Source organism: Triticum dicoccoides, chromosome 3B (genome assembly GCF_002162155.2).
Source record: "Triticum dicoccoides isolate Atlit2015 ecotype Zavitan chromosome 3B, WEW_v2.0, whole genome shotgun sequence".
Classification (NCBI taxonomy): Eukaryota; Viridiplantae; Streptophyta; class Magnoliopsida; order Poales; family Poaceae; genus Triticum; species Triticum dicoccoides.
Genome location: NC_041385.1, coordinates 760,860,023 through 760,877,137, shown reverse-complemented (window position 1 = coordinate 760,877,137; position 17,115 = coordinate 760,860,023). Strand labels below are relative to the sequence as shown.

Here is a 17,115-nt window from a genome sequence, read left to right as displayed (position 1 = left end):
CCCCCTCGGAACTACATGTAGCTCTGCCACTTTCATCCTAGGTTTCCTTTGACGTCAAGTTTCTTGGCTTGGTCGCATTGTCGTCCACCCCCACTCTGGTTCTGGGGCAATGCGTGAAGTGAACTAAACTCGATCAGTATAGCATCGAGTTTGACGATGAGGGTGATGAACCCGCTCCTCGGCAAGCTCACTAAGCTACTCGGCGAGGAGTACAAGAACCTCACGCGGTGCAGAAGCTGGCCTCCTACCTCAAAGTCGATCTCGGCGCCAGGAAAGCTCTCCTTGACAGGATGGACCTAATGGATAAGCTTGATCCCTGGACAAAAAACTGGCGGGACTATGTCAGGGAGATGTCCTGATATGGAGAACTGCATAAACGAGTTGATGCGTGACATCGAAGGTGCCCATGCAAAGGCAGGATTTGTAAAGAAGATGGCTTGACGTCTCATGAGTTTGGGTATACGACATCAGATTACCAACCGGATGGAGGAGGTCAAAGTTCTCATGGTGGAGGTAAATGCTCGGCATGACAGATACAAGATTGATGAGTGCATCAATTCAAGTCTTGGCATTGTGGTTTGGATTCACGGATGTTGACGATCAACATGGAGGTAGCAGGTCTTGTTGGTGTTGATGGCCTAAGAGAAGAGCTTGTCAGTTTGTTGAAAGATTCTCAGAAGAAACTCAAAGTGGTTTCCATCATGAGGTTTGGAGGTTTGGGTAAAATTAAGTTGGCAGACAAGTGTATGATGAGACTTGGGTCCATTTAACTATAAGACATTTGTCTCACTCTCCCAATGACCAGATGTGAAAAGCCTTCTCACTGGAGTACAATTAAGGCTTGGAATGGAGGATTCTTCCCATGCACACGAGCTACAAGACATCATTTACCGGCTTAGAGAACACCTCAAGCATCTATTTTCTTGCTTCAATAAATATGCTTGGGCTATGTGGGGGGGGGCAGTGCCCCCCTCGGAACTACATGTAGCTCTACCTTTGGTTGTTGACCTTTCATCCTAGATTCCTTTTGGCGTCGAGTTTCTTCGCTTGGTTGCATTGCCCTCCACCCCTCTCTGGTTCCGAGGCGAGACACATGAAGGGAACTAAACTCGATCGAGATGGGAGCGAGTGTGATGACGGGAGTGATGAACCCGCTCCTGGGCAAGCTCACCAAGCTACTCATTGAGGAATAGAAGAATCTCAGGGGGTCAGGAAGCAGGCCTCCATCCTCAAAAATAAGCACGATTCCATGAAAACTCTCCTTGACAAGATCGAGGTAATGGATAAGCTTGATCCATCAGCAAAAAACGGAGGGGCCATGTCAGGGAGATGTCCACATATGGAGAACTGCATTGACGACTTGATGCATGACATTGAAACATGGGCCCACACAAACGGGGCTTTGTAAATAAGATGGATCGGCGTCTTAGAAGTTTGGGGATATGACATAAGATTGCCAACTAGATCGAGGAGCTCAAAGTTCTCGTGGTGGAGGTAAATGATCAGCGCGGGAGATACAAGATTGAGGAGTGCATCAATTTGAGTCTTGATATTGTGGTTTGGATTCCTGGATGTCGACGGTCAACAAGGAAGCAACGGGCCTGTGTTGGTGTTGATGGCCAAAGAGAAGAGCTTGTCAGTTTGTTGACATATTCTTTGAAGAAACTCAAAGTGGTTTCCATCATGCGGTTTGGAGGTTTGGGTAAAGCTACGCTTGCCAAACAAGTGTAAGATGAGATTGGAAGCGACATAACTGCAAGGCATTTGTCTTAGTCTCCCAATGAACAGATGTGAAAAGCCTTCTCACTGGCTTACAATTAAATCTTGGGATCGAGGATTCTTCCCATGCTCTCACGAGCTAGAAGACATCATTTATCGGCTTAGAGAACACCTCAAGCATCTATAGATGTTTTGCGTCACTAAATATGCTAGGGCTATAGGGGGGCAGCGCCCCCCCCCCCCCTCAGAACTGCATGTAGCTCCGCCGTTGGTTGTTGACCTTTCATCCTAGGTTTCCTTTGGCGTCATGTTTCTTGGCTTGGTGACATTGCCCTCCACTGCCTCTCTCTGGTTCTGAGGCAACGCGTGAAGAGAACTAAACTTGATCAAGATGGGAGCAAGTATGATGACAGGGTGATGGACCCGCTCCTCGACAAGCTTACCAAGCTACTACGCGAGGAGTACAATAAGCTCACGGTGTGAGGAAGCATACCTACTTCCTTAAAGATGAGCTCGGCGCCATGAAAGCTACCTTCACATGATGGAGCTATTGGATAAGCTTGTTCCGTCAGCGAAAAACTGGCGGGACCATGTCAAGGAGATGTCCTGATATGGAGAACTGAATCGATGACTTGATGCGTGACATTGAAACAGGTGCCCATATAAAGGCAGGCTTGTAAAGAAGATGGCTCGGCGCCTCAGGAGGTTCAAATCTGACATGAGATTGCCAACCGGACCGAGGAGCTCAAAGTTCTCGTGGTAGAGGCAAATGCTCGACACGAGAGATACACGATTGATTAGTGTATCAATTTGAGTATGCATTATGGTTTGGATTCCCAGATGTTGACGATCTACAAGGAGGCAGCCGAGCCTTGTTGGTGTCGATGGCCAAAGAGAAGAGCTTGTCAGTGTGTTGGCAGATTCTGAGAAGAAACTCAAAGTGGTTGCCTCATGGGGTCAGGTTTGGGTAAAACTACACTTGCCAAACAAGTGTATGATGAGATTGGGGGAAAATTTAATTGTAAGGCATTTGTCTCAGTCCCCAAAGACCATATGTGAAAATCCTTCTCACTGGTTTACATGTAAACTTGGGATGGAGGATTCGTCCCATGCTCACGGGGTAGAAGACATCATCGATCGGCTTAGAGAACACCTCATGTATAAGAGGTAATTTTCTTCTAGTACTCAACCATCAGATGTGATAATCAAACAAAATGTAACTCTTGGGAAGACAACCTACACAATTAGTTTGCCTTATTAAAAACCAATTATGCATTTTTTGGTCCTGCAATAAATAAAGTGGACCCAACTTCCAACGGTAAAAAGTTCTCAAACAAATTAGTAGAAGATCCCATGGAACTTGAATGAAACTGAAAAGGTACTAAAAATTCATTACATTAGACATTCTATACATAAATTTGTACAATAAATCTATTTTCCATTACTTTGTCGACCTCAGATTAACTAAGGGAAAAACACTCCATTCATCTAAGTTATAAGAAGGATAAATAAAGATGGCATCGTACTACATATTTTTGTTAACTCATTTTGTTTTGATCAATCAACGAACCACTATGAAAACAACTATATTGCATGTATCCAATCGATAAGAGGCAATCCATGAAACTTGCTTATCGCAGTCGTTGGATGTATTATTCAGATTTTTCCACCCTTGAATCTTCAAAAGTAAATGGAATATATATCCTACCACCTGGGGTAGTTACCCCACATGTCTCATATACTATCATGTGGTAGTATATATTCTACTTTATATTTTAAGGATGCTCATATACTATATATAAGATACTTCAAAGTGAGTTACATGAAAAAATTGTAAGTTGTCCCATGTTTTTTTTATTATATTTATGAAATACATACATATTTATACGTAAAAAGGAGCATACTCGAAATATGATATATACTACCCAAAAAGTAGTATAAATATACTATGTAAACATTCTTATATGCTAAATACTATGCGTACATACTCTCCGATTTGATACATACTACTCCCTTCGTCCGGGTTTATTAGGCCTCTTAGCATCACAAGCATGTCCCTTTTTATAAGGCCGCGCTTTGAAAAGATGCATGCATGCAATCATTTGATTGGTTGCATTGAAAGTCATTGTTGTTGGTGCCATGGTTAGGCAATTAATACACTTCATGTGTGCTTTTTCATTGGCTGCATGCATGTGAGAGAGTGCATTGGGAGTGGAATAAAAAAATTAATGTGAGCAAATTACTATGTGTCTTGGTCTAAGAGAAGTTGTCTTTAGGCATAATAAACCCGGACGGAGGGAGTACATATAATTCTTACTCCCTCCGTCGAAAATACTTGTCATCAAAATGAACAAAAAGAGATGTATCTAAACCTAAAATACATCTAAATACATCCCCTTTATTCATTTTGTTGACAAGTATTTTCGGACGGAGGAAATATAATATACTAAACCTAGCAAGGTTTAATTTACCCTGTTCTTTTTGAATTTTTTCTATCAACGGAACCCAGCCAATCATGTGACGACACGATATTTACTGGGGAAATGGCGGGGTACGGTTTTGGGTGGACGCAGCGATTCCGCATGAGATTTGGGACATTTTGTCTACCTCCCATGTGCGGTGCATGGTCTGTTTCGGTTTGACTACGTGGGTTTGGCAGTTTTCGGTTTGACTACGTGGGTTTGGCAGTTTCCTATTTAGACGGGACCTTGCATGTGGTTTCTTTAAAGAATTGAACTTGCACGTGACCTGGTCAAACGATTGTGCATGTGTCGCACGTCGAAACGAGTCGCATGTTCTGGAGGTCATATTGTGTACGTGTCGGTTTCCCTCTATTGTGTTGGCTTATTTGAACGTTGCCACGTTGTCTACTGGTTAGACTGCTCATTTGTCTATTGATGCGTGCGCTGTGTGTGGAACCTTCAGGGCAGTGGCGTAGCTGTAGGATGGCCAGGGTGGTCCACGGACCACCCTGGAATTCAGCCCATTAGTTTAATACTATTGTTTATAGAAAAATGAAGACATAACCGGCCCAACTCAGCCTCTGTACACGTGAAAGATTGGCTCGTTTGGTCTGCTCGTACATGTATCTGTGCTGATTGATCGACGTTCTGTCTCCAGATTCCAAAAGACGTTCCTGAATCCTGGCGCCTCCTTCTTGTAGTTCTTCTGGAACCCTAGCATCTAAGTAACTAATCAGCCAGCGGCGAGCGCCATCGCCCAGCGCACGGCCGGTGAAGGACGGTCGTCGTGCCAGCGGCGGCGGACAGGCGGCCAGCGAATCAAGCAAGCACGTACAACCAAATTAGGCTGAGCACAACTTGTTCAGTTTTTCATTGTACGTACTCTAATCTCAGTAAGACTTTTATTCTCCTTTGATTCGAAGTGTAATTTTCTTTTGCTACGAAGATCTTAAGTTCCGAACAAGTTAAGCTTAGGGTGCCAGCATTAAAGTTTTTTTAATTGATAATTGGTAAATTGAACGGATTGATTATTAGGATTTGTTCCAACTAGCAGTTAATATTTTTTTTGGTAGAACTGTTGCAAAGTGAAGAGGACCTTATTAGACACTGGATCCCTTTCTTCCGGACATTCAGAAGAAGATTGTTCCTCCGTTTTCATCTGACATGCAGCAATTGAGACTTTGATAGTCATGATAAGGCGTTATCCTCACAAGCTAGGTGTGTTATCTTCTATCACGCGAATTTATGATTTAACCATGAATTTTAATATGTTTTGAAAGATCTTCTTGATATGTGCATTTGAAGTATTATATATGCGTTTGTTAGTTGAGTTTGCGGTGTAATTTTGTTTTTGTCAATTGGACCACCCTGGCATAAAATCTTGGCTACGCCACTGCACACACATCTCTCTCTCTCTCCCTCCCTCTCTCTCTCCCCCTTTACCTCTCCCACAACTCAAACCTTAATTTGGGCTCAGATTAATTTTTCTCAGTGTTAACATTCAGTGGTTACAGTATATCATAGAAGAGGTTAGGTAGAGTTCACCCCATGTCAAATTTTCTACCTAATTCTAATACAATAATCAGATTATCAAGATTTGAATGTAGCAAACTTGATAATGACTGTAAAATACATAGTATTACTGCGAAATTGATTCTTTTAGAAGAAAAAAGAGGCAAATTCGTTACTATGTGAACTGGAGAACTTTTGAGCATGCCTAAATTTATGTCCAGTATAGTCAAGTCAGCTAGAACTACTTGTGGGCAATCCATACTGTACGACCCAATGAAGCAAATCATTTGATTCCTCGCCATGTTTTATGATGTCAAGTACCTAAGCTCATGTTCGATTAGTATGTAAAAGTAGAGATACTAATATTACGGCAAATCTCACTTCATCGAACATTCAAGCACATGGTCACTAATACCTTGGGCTCACGTAGCTCGCTCGGTGGTGCCCGAACCATGATGTGCAGTATGTGGAGCGCCCTATCCGCCACTAATTAAGGTTATGCCTTGGTACTTCCAAACCTGCCAATAAATACAAGACATGAATGGATGAAAATCATTGAACCATGTGCTCACATGGCTGCAACCTAATTCTTTGACGTACCTAACACTGCGCCGCTCAGTCTTGCAATTTCATCTCTTTCTTGCAGCCTCCAGGGATATTGTGATTCTCCTGGAAATCCTCCTGGTTTAAGAAATAAAGTATATATGCTCAAAGGACAAGATTGATAGCTAACAAACAGTTGATGCTTAGGGCATCTCCAGCCGCGCCCCCAGGAAGGCCTCCCCAAGCGATTTTTTCGCGCCGGCGCCGAAAAAACGGCCCAGTCGCGCCCCCAAGAGCCCGATTTTCGCCGGCTTGGGCCGAAAACAACGCCGGCCGACCCAGCCCGAACCCGGCGCGCTGGGGGGCGCCCGGGGGCGCCGGGGCGAGCTGTTTTGGCGCGAAAAAGACGCGAGTCAGCCGCGTCAGCGACTCGGCGCCTCGTCTTCCCCCAACGGCCTCGGTTCCCGCAGGGAATCAATGGCAAAGGCTGCCGCCAGTCAGCCTTGCCATTGATTCCTCACGGGCGGCGCTTCACGGGACGGCGCGCCGACGCCTCCCCTCCCTCGCACGCGTACACACGGGCGCGGCCCGGCTATAAAAGCCGGCGGCCTCCACTCGCCTGTGCCCACACTAGCCTCGCCCCTCGCCGCCTTCCAGCCCCTCCCTCTCCCTGCCCCTCCCGAGCGCCACCGCCCAGCCCCTCCCTCTGCCTCTCCCGAGCCCGCCCAACCCCGCCGTCGCCATGGCAGAACGCTTCCCCGGAGACGAGGCGGCGGCCAACGGCTTCGGCCGCTGTTCGCTCCGCGAACAGGAGTCCTGGCTCATGTTCCAGGCAAACATCCCGGCGCCGCCGGACATGCGCGCCAGGTGAAGGAGCGCCAGCGCGCCGCCCTACGCCGCTTCGAGGAGCGCCGACACGGCCACGATGAAGACGGGGTCGTCATCCTATGCGACAGCGACGACGACGACGCGCTGCCGTCAGTCCGCCATGGCGACGCCGGGTCCAGCAAGGGCGCCCGCGTCAAGGAGGAGAAGGCCGACGATGACGATGGCGGCGACGACTTCAGCCCCTTTCTTTTTTAGATTAGGTTAATGTAATGAAAATGCGCGAATTTCACCGAAATTGGCCATGTTTAGCCGAAATTTAACTACTTTTTATCATAACTTCACCGAACGGTCCTTTTTTTTAATACGCGCGACGGCTGGGGACCGACTCGCCCCAGGGCCAATTTTTGCGCCGGCTCACCCCCAGGCGGCGCTTTTAGACGCCCCCTGGGGGGCCAACGGCTGGAGATGCCCTTACAATTAGCCTGTGGTCTCCTCCTCCAACATGTGTTTCCTGTTTGAGCGTTGTGAAAGGTCTGGATGTCTAGGCAGGTCAAGGCGATGGCCACCATCAACTTTGGCAATGCAAACCCCCTCTCGGTAGCCCTGTCCACAACATCATCCAACATATTGACGTTTAGCTGACCGAAAGGAACTATACACATTCAGCTAGCAAATCTAGGAACAACAAAATAGACCGGTCGACATGTATGATTAAGGATAAAGAATGCACTCACTTTCAAACTGTTTTGAAGCTATCTTGCCTGACCACATATATTGTCAACATGGAAATTCTGGTTTCTGAAATCAGTTTCCTTGCTCAGTAGAACACCTATTATGAAATCTGTTTGTTCCAGAGCCGAGTGCAGACATCGATTTTGTTAACCATGATGCTATAATACTCGGGAAAAATTGTGTTATTAGGAAATTGGTCAAGGCATATAGCTCCATCTATGCTCCCACAGACATGAGATGATGAGACTATTATAGACAAATTCATCTTGTTTTCTGCATTTCTGAAATCTGTAATGCAATGTTTCACTTGTTTGGTCCTCTCTTTTCCATACAATGTTCCTGGTTTGTGTCTTCGACAATGCACGGGCCGTAAACTTCATGCATTACAACCTTAGATTAGAAAGTTGTAACTTTTGCAGCCAATAAAAATATAGGTAATTAACGCAATCAACTAATTGGTGTTAACCAGAAATAAAACATAGTGTGTAGCCGTCTTATAACTCGTCAACAAATTGAAGTGATTGATACCCATCTATCTCTGTTGTTGTAGCTGTTTGGGTCCAACGTCTGCACCCATAGTTCATACCTAGAGTCAACCCAAACCGACTATGACATGCACTCGTATACTACACGGACACACATACATAGACGTCACGGACACGGGTTTATCTCCAACTTCCCTGATATCGTCAGGGTAGGGAGATTTTCATTTTGTTGCTTGACGGCTGCCTCCTCTTTTTTCTTTCGATAAGTAGCTCGCCTCCGAGCCTTTATCTGCTCCTTTTTCTCGTCAAGGTACAACGAGGTTGGTTGATGCCCATTAGTGATATCACCGGGAGGGGATATGGGAACATTTTGCACATCCGCTTGTACATTGATGGTACCCTCATCACTTTTCATCCAATATTAACCTTATATTACGGACAATCAGGAGTATATACTTTATACTATCATTGTAGCGCCGACACATAAAACATTCTTACCTGATATCGTAAGTGCAGACAGATTCTCATTCTGTTGTTTGACGGTAGCCTCCTCTTTTCTCTTTCGATAAGCAGCTCGCCTCCGCGCCTTTATCAGCTCCTTTCTTTCGTCAACGTCCATAGAGGATGGTTGATACGCATTAGTGATATCACCGAGAGGATGCCGTGCAACATTCTGCACATCTGTATTTAGCTTTATGGAACTCTCATCATCTTTCTTCCGATAAGCGGCCCGCCTTCGAGCTTTTATCTGCTCCCTCTTTTCCTCATTATTAAGTTGGATGCTAGATAGTTCTTTGTCATTAATAAAACCAGATGTGAGAGTAGTCGACGGAGGATAAGTGCAAGGTATTCATTGTTGATCATATTAAGTAAACATTAAATAACCATACCAGTCATTGTAAGGGCAGGATGATTTTCAGCTTGGAGCTTGACCGCACCATTCTATTTATTCTTCCGATAAGCAGCTCGCCTCCAGGCGTTTTTCTGCTCCCTCTTTCCGTCTGTTATGTTTTTTTCATGACAGATCCTGTTGTTATGTGTTCGGATGTTGCATCCGACAGAGGTAAAACCTCTAAGGCATCACGACCATGAGCATGTACAGCAACTGGAACAACATAAATGCCATAAGCTATGTTAATATATGAAGTATCCGGGTGGAACAACATAAACCCCTTTAACCACAAATTATATCACATGCAAGACGTATGAGGTATTACCATTTGCACTTTGTGCTACATCTGTCCCATAATCCTGTGTCAGATTACTCGGAGCCGGCAACGAAGCTTCATTATATAGGAATGAACTTGTACGGTTGTCTGCATCATGTAAAATAAAATGAAAAATTAGACAGAATAAGGCATCATGAGATGAGAAGGTTGATGAACACATGTGTTAACACCATCGGGCTGTTCAAGTATCATCCGTTCCAACGGAGACCCCTACAAGTCACACGCTTGATCCATTAGAAATGGTTGTGCTCAAATCTGTTAGTTATGATTGATCACATAAAAAAGCATGAAATTTGCACAGTGATATACCTGGACCACTTGGGTATATATTGTCAACATCGTCGGCAACATTTGTCCCCTCCATCGGGCCTGCAACACATTTAGTCTCCTGGGATGGTGTTTGACATGCATAGCAACATTTATAGCTGAACATATACATGGAGGTACATATATACCTGGAGCATCATATGTGCTATCACCATCGGTCTGTTCAAGGATCTCCATTCCGACAAAGTAGTATGGACTCCTACAAGTCACACGCTTGATCTGTTAGAATTGGTCTGGACTAAGTCTGTTAGGGCTGATTGATCACACAGAAAGCAACAAATTATGATATCCACTTGGGTAAATCTCATCAACATCATCAGCTACAAGCATAGTATACGGGTTATAGTCGTCAACTTGTCCCCTCCATCGGGCCTGCAACACATCTGTTTGACATGCATAGCAAAATTTATAGCTGAACATATACCTGGAGGTACATCCGCCGCTGTTGTCTGTTCCGTTGACTTGCTTTGTGGATTCCTCATATCTCTACTATTAAAGGGGGATCGAACGTCGTGATGGTTCGACCACCTCGTTCGATCCCCCCGCCTCGTACGAAAGCCATTGCGCGGTGTCCCACACGCCCGCACAAAATCCAACCCGCAAGCCCAAAAAACCAAGGGCAACTCATCCGATATTCGGCCCATGGACCACCAGTCAAACGAACCAAACCCCACGATCACACGCCCAGCCAACAGCAAAACAGTTCGGCAACCCACGAACGAGGTCCATCGACCAAAAATCAAACCATCGAATGAGCTCCATCGACCCATCGACCCGCCAACGCACGTCGCCACCAAGGACAGAAACGCCAGTTCTTCCTCGCGTACGAGCTCCAACGACCCGACCCGCGCATGCGCCGAGAAGAGAAACGGCACTTCAGTCGCCGTCAGTCCACATCGTTGTTCACATGCGAGGCCAGCTGTGCGATCAGCACAACTGCACCGCAACCTCGGCGTCCGAACCACAACCTTCGCTCGACGGCTGTTGCGAGGCGACGGCTGTTGCTGCAAAGGACGGAGATCCTGTTGCTGCAAAGGACGGAGATCCACCTTTGTTATGTTCAACAGTGCCCATCATGCCCTAGGTTTGCCATCATCAACTGTTTCAGCAACGTAGTTACCTGCATATTACAGTACTACTCGAATGCATCTTTAACTTGAACTCCAACTACATTGAAAAAGCATCACAGGACAGAGGTATCTCCAACCAGCTTTGTACCAACAGTTAAATACCTTTCTGTCCACCGTAGTGTGTGAGCTGTGTCCTTGTTCGACTTGCGCTCTTCTTATTGCTGCAGTGTGCTGGAAGGCTTCAGCTTTCTTAGATTCTTACTGCTTTCTGTATAGAAGAGAAAATGGTATGGTGAAGATAATATATTTATTGAACAAATCTTTAATCTGCACTATTAGACAGAGCAAGATGCCCAGGTTAAAAGACAATATCTCTGTTTTTTTAGCGTAACATGCCCAGGTTAAAAGACAACAGCAATATGCTCAGGTTAAAAGACAATATCTCTGTTTTTTTGGCAGTAATAATAACCTTGTCACTACCTACAGTAGAACACCATACTTTGTTAGCTTTTTCTTGTCACTATCTATATCTTATTATTGATAATATAATCATATAAGACTACAGGTTTAGTTCAGAACATAAAGCTTCTATACGACACAAAGATGTCACAGGACAGAGGGCATCTCTATGATAAAGGGAAAAAAGGTATGTGTATGCAAATCACATGTCTGCACATAAAGTATTCAATAACCTTTCATAACTTATCCTACATAGTAGAGATTATCAGTTGTTGAATATCAGAGGACACCGAGATCACAACCCAGGAATACACACCGGCCACCATCTGCTTTTTTCATACGCGAACCAGCGGGCGCTACTAACTACAGTGTTTCATCTTCTGATGATGATGACAGTGTGCCCACACAACTGCCTATGATGGTTCCTATAGCAGGCAATCTCATGGCCTTTCAGACAGTACAACAATAGGAAACCTCAATCTGTATCGCCCTTACACGCGATATTTTTTCACTTTGCATTTATACATTTGTTAAACCAAAGTGGTCCTAACTTGTTTAAGCTGGAAATAACAAGAGACAGCGTGAAATTTCAAACAGATGCAGGAGGAAGATGTTTGGACAGTGACTTGCTAAAGAAGAACAAAAATACTAAGGTGTCGTATTTCTTTATAATGCATATGTTTTTTGATATGGTAAAAACCTGTGGCATCTATTATCATATATAGCAATATAAAAACTGACTTAAGCTTCAATTGCATAGAATCTCTTGTTAGAAATACATGGATAAGGAACTATGTATCTGATAATTAATGAAGAACCCAAGCTGAGTGAAGCCATCAGTGATCTCCTCATATCTCTACTATCTCAACTATTAAAGGATGAGTTTTTCTAGGCGACAGATACTTCGATATGAAGAAAAGGAACATAATCTGTTGATCTGCTTTTCTCTGAATCTCTGTGATAAGATTTAGCACGCAACTGTCCTTAATTTCTAACACGTTCTTAAACATCAATTTTAGGCCTCAAAATTCAATGCAGAAGGTGATTCCAAAGTACCATGTACAGGATTAGAAACATCAACCTTAAGCTATTTGCCAAAAGATGAAGACCAAGCTTTGCATTCGATTTTTACAAATGGTACATCAGTATGACTGTCACCATTGTAGAGTACTGACTTTTATGTCAGGTTACGTTGCATAAATCTGTATGATTCTGCCATTGTGTTTTGCTTTGTTGAAATGCATTGTGGGTGTGTATAATTCAAAATTTGGTCAGGATTGGCAGATCGAACAGGAAAGGTTTAATCCTCATCTCACTAAATAAACAACCAAATCCTAACCGTATACCGATACTACTCATCTAGCTAGCCTTATACTACAAGCACAAGTTAATTTTACTCCTCCCTAATTAACAGTACTCCTGAATGACAGATATAACTACTCCTGAATGACCAATACTACTGGAGGAGTACTCCTTAACTGAAAAGATTTAAGTTAATTAAAGGAAAAGGCTTCAGTTTATTTTTATTAACAAAAAATGTTTTAGTTAATTTGAGTTAACACAAAAGGTTTCAGTTAATTACTACTAGAGGAGTAAATTAGAAGGTTTAAGTTAATTAAAGGAAAAGGTTTGAATTTATTTTAATTAATAGAAAAATGTTTCAGTCAAAGTTACAGTTAAAGCAGATAAGAGAATGCTCCTACTGTACTGAAAAAGAAGAGAGGGAGAGAGGACACTACTGCACTTGCTACAGAGTCTGTAGGGGGAACTACTCAAGCAGTGCACTGCACTGCAAGCAGTGCAAGCAAGCAAAATTGTAAGCTACTGCTGCTGCAAGCAAATTCTGTTAAAGCAAGTTCTTCCTACTGCAATTTAAAGCAAGCACAACTTGCACAATTCACAACAAAAAGGCAGGACAAGGAAAGTGTAATGGTGGATGACTGAGTGATGGTAACAAATCAAAAAATGGACAATTTGCACAGGTTGTAAACAATTATCCCTCTGAATGAACGAATGAATGAAGCTCGTGATTGATTGCAAGAAAAATTCCATGAATGATCTTAGCTGAATTTGACTGAATTGTCTTGGCTGAATTTGACTGAATTATTCAGTCCATGGATGATCCAGTAACAATCCTAACAAAATCCTTAACTGAATTATGCACAAACATTATTCAGTCCATGCTAAAGTTTGAGATTTCTACAGTTTTATCTTGACTGAATTATGCATCAGTAAGTTGCAGCAAGCATAACATGGAGTACCTTCCATGGCGACCCAGGAAGAAGCAGAGTTGGAGAAGCATGTCCATATCCATCCGGGAAGCGGCGCCTCCTGCCTATTTCCTTGGCCATTGTACTATTTCCGGCGGGGGCGTAGGCGGAGGTGGAAGACGACCGTCAGGCTACTCCCTTTCTCCTCTCCTCGCTGCTGTAGTTGGTGGCCCTTCCATGGCGTCGCCCTGGTCATGGAGACGGGGGTCAGAGAGGGAGGGAGAAGAGACGGGGTGGGTCAGAGAGAGAGAGAAGAAGAGAGATTCGTACCCATGGACCCATGGCTCCCTGAGCTCGCTGGCTAGGGATTCGGCTCCTCCGCCGCTGCGGCTGCGTGGTCGTGGAGGAGGACGGCGCTGTGAGGTGAGGAAGAAAGCCCCGCTCCGCTGCTCCAGTGCCGCTCCACATCAAGCGCCGCTACGAAGCCGGCGTGGACGCACGCGGATCCAGCCTCCGTCGCCCAGAAGCTCGTCGCCGGCGCCTAAAAAATCAAGCTTTTGACCTACGGTACGGGGTGCGTGGTGGTGGAGAGAAAGGGAGTCGAGGAGAGGCCGGCGACGGCGGGGATCTGGAGGGGAGTGAGAAGGGGCGGGTGAGAGGGGGACGAGAGAGTGAGCTCGAGTGTGTTAGAGCAGTGGTGGGAGGGTATTTCTGGAATGTGAAATGTATTCGTAGCGTGAAGGGAAAAGGGCGGTGAGGAGAAAGTGAGAGCGGTGAGGAGAGAGTGAGACTGTGAGAGTCACAGCTGCACTTCCTTATTCCTAAATATGAAGTATAAATCTTTTTAGAGATTTCAATAAAGAACTACTAGCACATATGCTCGTGCGTTGCACCGGAAGAAAAAATAGCATGCATTTAAAGTTAGTGAGAATTATATGTGCAAGCAAAATCCTGTGCGCTCGTGAAAAAAGAATATTTAGCTTCTCGATTTCGCCGTGTGTGAAGTAATCAATCTGCTACTTTTCCATTCATTGATCAAGGGCATTTAAGAGTTTTATTACGTCATTGTACGCCAGAGAAGGCCCATGAATTATTCAATCTACTTTTCCTTTTAATTAAGGAGATTTTAAGGTATGAAGTTTCTGAATTATGAAGATGAAATATGTTTAAAATCCTAAACAATTTTTTGAAAATTATGTACACTTTAAAAAAAAATGGGAACAAAATTTGAAACATGAAAATCTTTTAAAATTCACAAATATTTTTTGAAAACACCAATTTTTTTATTAAAACATGAACATTATTTGAATTTGTGAACATTTTTTAGCATAGGAACATGTGTTGAAAATTCATAACATTTTTTGAAAATGTGTATGTTTTAACATTATTTTGAATTGTACAAAAACACAAACAAAATTTGAAACATGAAAATCCTTTAAAATTCATAAAAAAATCTTGAAAACACCAACTTTTTTTATAAAAACATGAATATTATTTGAATTTGTGAACATATTTTTAGCACAGGAACATGTGTTGAAAATGCATGAGATTTTTGAAATTTTGTATCTATTAATATTATTTTAACTTGTGAAAATTAACTAAAACAAGAATATTTTTTGAATTTGGAGCATTTTCTAAAATTCCATTGTTCTTTTTAGAAATCTCGAACAAATTTGAAAAAAAAATAAAAGTTTTTGAAAACATGGGAAAAAAATTCAAGTTCCAAATATTTCTCAGAATAGCCACAAAATGTTGGAATTCCGAACATTTTCTATAATTCGATTTTTTTTTATTTTGAAAGTTTTTTGACAATTTTGAATTTATAAAATAAATTACATAAGAAAAATAAACTTGAAAGGGAAAAAAGAGATAGGAAAAGGAGAATAGAAATAGAAGTATAATACAGAAAAAAAGAAAACTAGGCCAGCTCTTTATCCATTGTCCTGTGCGAAATTCCGACTATTTGTCGCTCCATGCAGAAAATAGAATTTTCCCAGCTGCATGGGCAAAAAAATAAGTGGGCTGGCTTCGCTGGGCCACAGCACGCGGCCCAAGTATGAAATTCTGGAAAAGCCATTTTTAGCAGACGAACGCATAAGAATTTAGTACCACCTCGGATAAAAAATAATTCTTTTCGGCGGTGAACGGATGAAAAAATTGGCGAAACGCTCCTTGCTTTATTAGTCGGTATAGATATAGATATAGACATACGGATGTACAAAGACATATTTTAGAGGGTAGAATCACTCATTTTGCTCCGTGTGTAGTCCATATTCGAACCGAGGTATTTAGGAATGGAGGGAGTAGAACCAAGGTATTTAGACGGTCTGTGAGGGCTATTAAATTTCTTAGATGTCTGTCCTTTTAACCTTTTATTTTTCATGATGCATATGAATTATGATACTATTCGCTGGAAAAATGGTAGTACTATATTTAATTCATATAGCTGTATATGTATTTCACTTTGCAGAATGTGTTACTGATAGATATGGATATTGTTAATTCACGTCGAGTTACCATTTTACATCATATTTTGTATTCCCGTGGCAACGCACGGGCATTCAACTAGTGTAACTATAAAAAAAGAAAGGTATGACTAAGCCGGTCATGCCAAAGAAAATTGTAACATATAAAAAAAACGATGGGACTAAGCCGTTCATGACAATCAAAATTGTAAAACTCCCAGGAGACTAAGATGTACTGCATACAAATGAAATGTAACTCTTCTCCCAGGAGACTAAGATGTACTGCATACAAATGAGATGTAACTCTATTCTTTTCATAACTCTATTCTGACCTTGGGATCTGATTTTGCAACTATTCATCTCATTGCAGCCGGCGTACCTGAAGTTCCATCATTATCAAAAGGCATCGAAGGTCTTAATATTTGCAGGTTGCTTTTGTACAGTTTGTGGCAAAGAACTTCGGTCCAGAAGTGCAGTTTGTTACAGGTTTAGTCATGAGTTTAACTTGTAATTCAGTCTCCATAAAGGCTCAGTCGAGGAAGGCCGTACATGAGTTTGTTACAGGTTGCTTTTCTATCTGCCAGATCATGAGTTTAGCGCATACCTGTGCACTCTTGTTGCGGCGCTCAGGTGGTTTTAGCGCAGGTGGCGGCAGCTCCTGCACTGTCTTCTGTGTGACGGCGGCGGCGATCCAGACGGCGGCGGTGGCTGCAATCCGGAGATACGGCAGCAGCGATCCAGACGGCGGCGGCGGCGGGGCCGGTGATCCGGAGAGACGGCGGCGACGGTGGCGGTGGGGGCAGCAATCCGGAGAGACGGCGGCGGCGGCGGCGGCGATCCGGAGCGGCGGTGGCGGTGGCGGCGATCCGGAGCGGCGGTGGCGGTGGCGGCGATCCGGAGAGGGGCGGCGGTGAGGGGATCGTGCGTGGCGTGGGGTGGGATGGGGTGCGAGTACGTGCGACCAATTCCCTAGTGTTGGTTTTTTTGACACCGGTTTATTTCGCTGAAGGGTACCGAGTAAGCAGAGATGGAAGGATGACCAAAATAAAACGGATGTAAAAGGATGACGAAAAT

General features: G+C 43.6%; 1 protein-coding gene across 5 annotated transcripts; it reads right to left on the bottom strand.

The window, feature by feature from the left end:
* Positions 1–8,234: 8,234 nt before the first annotated feature.
* LOC119278332 lies at positions 8,235–14,341 on the bottom strand. 5 transcript variants are annotated; one of them, XM_037559691.1, is made up of 11 exons: positions 13,907–14,341; positions 13,628–13,824; positions 10,958–11,175; positions 10,262–10,865; positions 9,966–10,036; positions 9,820–9,879; positions 9,681–9,720; positions 9,499–9,597; positions 9,172–9,386; positions 8,780–9,073; positions 8,235–8,707 (listed from the first exon to the last, which is right to left on the bottom strand). In XM_037559691.1, exons 3-9 carry the CDS (start codon positions 10,961–10,963, stop codon positions 9,286–9,288), a joined length of 981 nt encoding a protein of 326 aa, XP_037415588.1. In that variant the 5' UTR covers positions 10,964–11,175; positions 13,628–13,824; positions 13,907–14,341; the 3' UTR covers positions 8,235–8,707; positions 8,780–9,073; positions 9,172–9,285. The 5 variants fall into 5 exon arrangements, 1 of the variants encoding a protein (XP_037415588.1); XR_005137708.1 differs by having other exon boundaries at positions 9,499–9,720; positions 9,966–10,972; positions 11,070–11,175; positions 13,907–14,337; XR_005137707.1 differs by having other exon boundaries at positions 9,499–9,720; positions 9,966–10,957; positions 11,070–11,175; positions 13,907–14,337.
* Between the last annotated feature and the right edge of the window lie 2,774 nt (positions 14,342–17,115).